At 34.4% G+C, this 6930-nt stretch overlaps 1 protein-coding gene and 1 long non-coding RNA gene across 2 annotated transcripts in view; one reads left to right on the forward strand and one right to left on the reverse strand.

Moving 5' to 3' along the window:
* LOC148944405 (uncharacterized) overlaps nt 1-4429 on the reverse strand; it is a 143656-nt gene extending 139227 nt beyond the window's left edge. Inside the window, exons 1-2 of the mRNA XM_089100433.1 lie at nt 4297-4429; nt 2591-2690 (exon numbers count right to left, since the gene is read on the reverse strand). Coding sequence (XP_088956559.1) covers nt 2591-2690; nt 4297-4424 — 228 coding nt within the window. The 5' untranslated portion in view covers nt 4425-4429. The remainder of the gene's footprint in view (nt 1-2590; nt 2691-4296) is intronic.
* Nucleotides 1-6665, forward strand: part of LOC148944406 (uncharacterized) — a 45531-nt gene extending 38866 nt beyond the window's left edge. Inside the window, exons 2-3 of the long non-coding RNA XR_016142868.1 lie at nt 3644-3859; nt 6526-6665. This is a non-coding gene — a long non-coding RNA (uncharacterized LOC148944406). The remainder of the gene's footprint in view (nt 1-3643; nt 3860-6525) is intronic.
* Nucleotides 6666-6930: the final 265 nt, after the last annotated feature.

The following is a 6930-nucleotide window of genomic DNA, read 5'->3' on the forward strand; positions in this document are numbered from 1 at the left end:
CTCACACCTATTTGAAAATGGTATAACCGAAGAAATGTATGCTAAAACACATGGTATCATTGTATTTGACTTGTCTGGCACACAAGATATGAGTAAAGTACGTACGGGGACTGTGCGTTTAGAGTGTACTTTTGCCGACCCATTGGCTGAGAGTATTGCACTAATCTCACTAAATCAATATGAAACCTATTGGGAAATCACTCCCGAAGGCAGTGTTCTACTAGACTTGGCGCCATGAACACAAGTCAAATAATCAGTGTATTTAATCTGGACCCATACATGTCCCAATACAAATCATATTGTCTACCCTCAGACTATCTTGGAAAAACTCAAATTGCCAACAATACCTTGACTATTGTTATTAGCAGTCCATCGACTGTGCTGACCGGTCATTGGCTGTGCATCTTTCAAACAGTGAAGAATATCGAATTTTTTGATCCTCTTGGCCTACCCTATACATTCTACGCGCCACACATCAGCAACTATATTGAGAGCAGTGGGAAAACTATTATTCAAAATCGAAAGAGGGTGCAGGATCTAACGACTAAGAGCTGTGGCTTCCATGCACTTCTATATTTTGTGTTCCGATGTCGTGGCTATACTTACAAGCAGTTTCTCCGTATTTATGTTGACAATCCACGTCTGAACGACTTTCTAGTGGAAAATATACTTACAAGTGTATTTAATATTGATTTCAGTGCCCTAAGAGTAAAGTACTTAAAAAATGTTTGTGAATTTGTTTATTAATAAATGTATATATACAACAATGTTTTTAAATCTTCACTTTTAGATTTCTTCATCGGTGTATAGGTAACTATCGTGAACCACTAATGTAGGTAAATCATTTGGATTCACTATATATTGATCTTGATTGACTGCAAAGTCAGGGTCACATTTTCTGCAGTACAATGTAACTTCACTCTTGTCATATCTCTTTGTATAGTCAATGATACTTTTTGCAATCATATTATGAAATTCACGAGTTTCAATCTGTCTATTTGAAGAAATATCACATACTGTGTTTTCAAGTGGTGAATCACATTCGGTGACTGCCAAATAAAAATCGCTTGGTTTATAGTCATAGTAGACAGTGTCGTCACAGCGATGACGTAGAAACCAGATTGTCTTGTTACCCCAACAGTTGAATCGTAGATCAGATTCCTCTTCCCAGAATAATTTAAATCCACGACGATACCAATCTCGTAGAAATAAACTAAAATCACGTTTAGGATTCTTTCCAATCATAGCGGGGTAAGTATTCTCCCACTGATCACTTTTATCAGTGTGACAATTGGAGCATAGGTGCCCGCTAGGGTGTGAGTCACACACCTCCTCAAGACATGAATTACATCCTTTAATTTGTACTGCATAGCCCCTATGTAATTTAAAAGGATTACATAATTTACACTTTTCATTATAGTCATCAATAATTGTACAGTTCTCACATTGATTCCAACTGCAAAGAGTGTAAATGCACAATGGGCATATATAGAACATTTTTTGATGTCAACTCTCTCACAGCTAAAACGAAACTGATCCTCTTCGCGCCATAAATTCACAGTGTAGGAAAGGGGAGAGGAGTAGCTCTGTGACGTTACCTCTTTCGAATGATGGGGGAGCCATCTACATTGGCAATGAAAGTATATCCACGATATCATTCTGTCGTGTCGTGATCAAGATATCAATAAATTGAGTATAAGCATTTGAATCGCACTTTAAAAGTTGAATAGATAAGTCGAGAAAATCATCATTCAAAATCAAATGTTTTTCTATAAATACTACATGATTCTCTCTTTCTCAAATTTATTCATTTTTCAATCCTTTCACTCTGACTGCCAACTCTAGACTGTCCAGAAAAGAAAGTTGGTTCGGAAACGATAACAAATACTATTTCCGGATCATAACATCTGCCTCGAACCGGAAGGAAGTGTCATTAACTGTTTCTCGGAACCTCATAACATCTGGCTCGAATAACAATAACAAATACTATTTCCGGATCATAACATCTGCCTCGAACAGGAAGTACGTGTCATTAACTTTGCTTCGAACGACAATAACATTGACCCCATTAACCACGTGTTCTCCCAAATGACTCTCTTCAACACAACATTGACCTTGGCATTTTGCCTCGGAAACAATAACAACATTGGCCTTCGCTAAGAGCGTGCCAAAAACACACCTGGAGAAAGAGGTCATTGACCGATTACGCAAGCATTCTCACTAATGACTCTATGCCCATATATGGTGTGCTGATCGGAGCTCATGAGGCATCTCTACTTGTGTTTGGGGAAATGGTAGGCGTGAAAGGGGGGTTAATTACTCTCCACTCACTTTCGATTATTAAAAAGGGCACTATTAAAAGGACTCGGTTATTTACACTTGGTAGATTTCATACTTGGTAGATTAATTGAATTTATTTTTGCTCATTTTTGGTTTAATGAAGTTCTTTACTTTTCTTTGACAAACTTATTTTGTGGAAAAAGTTTTTTTAATTAATACACAAACAAATCAATGCTAAAATCGCATAATTATTATCACTTGTGCAAAACAGTTGTCAGAAAGCGGATAAAGAACTAAAGCTAAGAATTACCTGTTTCAATTTGGCTTCATGTTCTGACTGTAATGCTTTTGTCTCAACAAGATGCATTTGCTTAATTGACTCCAAAGTCGTTTCAAAAGCTTTTCTTTCTCTTAAAAAAACAAATAATAAGTACTGTCAAATAGCGTTAAAATTACTTATTACACTTGCTCCTTCAAGCTAATATTTGTCGTTGTGAACAGCAATTCTCTAAAACATACATTTTAGGATTTTTTTTTCTTAGAAGAAAACAAAACAAAAACGACAATTATGAAAAATATCGGGGGAAGATGGCTTGTGATAAAATTTTAACTATGTGTTTATAAAAATTTTGGAAGTTATTTTGCTAATCATTGAAATTTGTAGGAAAAATTATTTGAATTTCCTTCAGTATAGTGTATCAAATTAACAAAAGCAAAAACAAAAACAAAAGCAAGATCTAATCTTCGAAAGGAAGAAAAAATTCAAGATTATTAAGGAACAGGTGCATTCCACGAGATAAAGTTGTCGTGTCTGTTAATAACGAGAATAAAGATACAGAAAGCTATTTCACTCAGAACTTCATTTAAACTTGTGCAGCTGTTTATCTAAAAGAATTAGCGATATTTCAATTTAGAGAGGTTTGATATCTCTGATATATAGCCCGAGAAATATACCCACTGTTTGGGCCTCTGGTAATTGTCAGCTAAATGTCCTTTCTTGTAAGTTAAATTAATTCTCACTTTGGGGACTCTCTCTTTCACCCTTCCCAGGCTTACTCTTAAATACCATGTAATCTTTCTTTGGCCTTTACCTGGTAAATTCATATAGTCCCACTAATTAGTTCAACTTGACCTTAATAAACTATTTATTTGGACCAACGCGCGGACGCAGGTTCACTCCATGAAGTTTATGATAGGCTTAAACTCTTGAGATCTACGCCATGCATTTCTCGCCAGAGAAGCGCGTGGCAAGAACTCGAAATAAAAGTTCATTTTGAATAGTACACTTTTGTGAGCAGCTTAGTAAATAGTAAGGTTTTTCACATATCTGTGTGGGTTTTCATTTTGCCATTTATTCGACTAGGTGAAGAGTTCTCCAGAAGGAGAGAGAGATTAAAGAGTTTCTGTGGAAAGCTTGACATTTTTGAGATATCGTTCCAACGAGAAGGCAAGATCTTAAGAAGGAGGATTACGGGCTTGTGACACGGTGGGTCAAATAGGTGGCACTTATTCCCACAGATAAAATCTCTTGTTGTAGCCAACCAGCCATAGCTGTAGTAAACCTGCAGCACAAATACCGGTGAGTGCAGAACTAGTACAGTGAAGGCGCTAGAATACAAATATCCAAAAATTTGTCTTTTAAGTTTTGATTCACTATTAAGCTACTAAAGGTTCTCTTGAATCAAACAACAATGAAATGCTCTGATACAACTCATTGTTAGTATTTACCCTCTTGTGAGGATTTTAATGCCATAAACGGATTAGACCGGTTAGTAGGGCCTTATGAACTACGGAAACCGTAATTCCAATTTCTTTTCAAAAACTGTCTGTTTCGAATACTTTTTGAAAGATCTCAGGTTTTGGTGAAAAAAAAACTTTACAGAGTCCAGATGCGCTTCATGGCTTAATGAACATTTTGGTCACCATTTAAAAAATATTAGTCCTATATTTGCAAAAATGTGATTTTGAAAACTGTCGTTGTAGAGAGCAAGAAAATTGACAAAAAAACCTACTCACTTTTCAAGTGTGGTGGTGAGTACTTCTAATTTGTTTTTTGCTTCGTTTTCACGCTCATATCCAACAATTAGGCGAGTTTCATATAATTCTACTGTCTTAGCCAACTCATTCTGAAAAATTTTGGTCATCTTTTCCAATTTTGACTTTGATTCTTTTTTCAACTCTTCTAGCTCATGATTAAGTATCTGCAAATGCAAATGGAACCTTTAAAAAATGTACCGTGGCTTAAACAAAAATTAGATAACACTGTGATATATCTAACTGAATCCCCGTCGAAATACTTTTCACAGTTACCAACTTTAATTGGCTGTCAGGGTTTTCACATACGGTATCCAAAAATATAAAAAAACCTTGGAGAAGAGTGTGACAATAAATTATGAAATTTGACCCTATAGGCACTTGCATGTTTTCTCATAGTTCTTGTCTGTCTCACGCCTGGACGACAAGACAATGGATTTTAGATCACTTTAAATACTGAAGGATTCTTTTTCCTTCTTTTCATAGAAGCTATTTTCTAAAATGTTTTAAACACCGTGCCTCTAAATATTTCTGCCTTTCTGTTAGTATTTTCTTTTTTTAGTTCAACCATGTACAATTTGTTATTTTTCCTATCGTTATGCTTGTGAATTTATTTCAATTGTTTTTTAGAAACGAAATTGAATGTAATCTTATCTATTGCCCTCTAAAAATCATGATTCAGCTAAACCCTTAAAGAGTTCAATATATTAAAAAGAAATGCGACAGTGGGTCTGTGAAAAAAGTTAGTTGTTGTGAACTATGATACAGCCATGTAAATTATGATGAGGACTTATTACACTTAAAACATGAATTTATTTAAGAGTTCCTCTGGCGTAAAAAAGATCTCGAAACAGCCATAAAAGCCAATAGTTTTTTTTTCAACCTTACATTTATTTCTCGGTTCGTTAATTAAACAAAATGATATCATCCATATACCTCATAAATGAGTTTCAATCACTGTGAAATTTGGCACTCTGCCTGTTTCTACACCAAATATCGTGTCATTTTTTCAAAGTCTTCGACTGAAATTAAAAGATTAAACTTTTGCCAATGAAAAGACCATGTCATATCATAGCTATTATAAGAAGTCAAAACAAATAAAAGCAAATCGAAAACAAAAAAAGAAAGAAAGAGAAAAGTATCATAAATGAGCTATTAACAAAATAGTGATTTATTTGGCAGTGGTGACTAAACAATATCTATAGAAGTTAACTTAACCAGGTCCATGTGAAATATTTTCTTTAAGCCGGCAGGACCTCAATAAAACCTAACTTTTTCACCAGAGATCCTGCTGTTATAATAGTAGCACTTGTCTTTTAACGGTCATTCTCAGTCAGTGCAGTTGACCGATTTAAATTTTAAATCAGTCAATGACCGCATATTATATGTACTAGAAATTTAGTTACTATACTGCCGACCTATAGAGTTCAACAGAAGAATTCCGTAGATGATAGGAATTCGAATCTTCTATAAACTGTATTGACCGCTCCAGAATTGAAACAGCAAAAAGGATGTAAGAAATCTTACATTCTAGTTTCCTCCCTGTCCAAAATCTAGATAGGCAAGAAAATCTAGTTTCCTCCCTGTCCCATGGTTACCCATTGACGCTGTTCGAATATAATTTTATTCATGCATTATATACATTTTTCGAGTAAAACCGATTTTACAAGCCTTTTGTGGCATTTTTAATGCCACAGAAGTCAAATAACATTAAGATGACAAAAAGTTATCTTCCTTCGAGATGACAAAAAGCGATGGTAAAAGGTGATAAGAAAGGAAAATTGAAAATAAAGAATATAACCCTTGTTTGAAAAGAAACATCCTGTGTGATGAGGTTTTAAAAAGAAAATATTTTTCTGGATTAATTTTGTAGATTTTATGATTGATTGAGAATCATTATAGAAGTGTAGTGAGAAAAAGATCAGCTCCTCAATATTTATTTCCAATATGCACTTTCAGAAAATAAAACACTCTCTGTGAAAAATGTGGAGTTTTTGTAATTCCAAAACCAGTAGAAAAAGTTTAGTTAAACATGTACCTCATAAATGTGTTCTTTTTCTGATATTTTTTCTTCGTAGTTAGCTTTGAGCACTAATATTTCACTCTCTATCTCTTGTTTCCTTTTCTTTACTTCGAATTCGCTTTCTAGTCGGATTTCACCCACTTTCCTCTGGGCTCTTTCTAAGCATTCTTCTTTTTCATCCCAATCAGATTTTCGAACAAGATGCTCAGATAATCCTAAAGAGATATGAAAGGTACAGAAAGAGATTGAAAACTTCATTGTTGGCATTCATTAGAATCTACTAAAATGGTGCTTAGAATAGGATGGATCAGGATCAAAGAAAATTGGATATGGTAAATATTTTATATTTTAAACTGGAGAAACGTTGGTTAGTCACTGTCATGAATAGGCAAGTTTTAATACCTTTCATTATTAAAAAAGGGCCTCAAAACATCAAGAGAATCATATCTATATAACTGATTTAAGCACTAATTCACACAATCACACAATCACACTAATCATATAAACACATAATCTTTAGCAATAATAAACACTAATCACATAATCTTTGCTTCAAGGCAAAGCGTACTGACAAAGTTCATTTGCTATTAGAC

This window comes from Artemia sp. Qi Xiang Cuo, chromosome 14 (genome assembly GCF_049724085.1).
Source record: "Artemia sp. Qi Xiang Cuo chromosome 14, ASM4972408v1, whole genome shotgun sequence".
NCBI lineage: Eukaryota > Metazoa > Arthropoda > Branchiopoda > Anostraca > Artemiidae > Artemia > Artemia sp. Qi Xiang Cuo.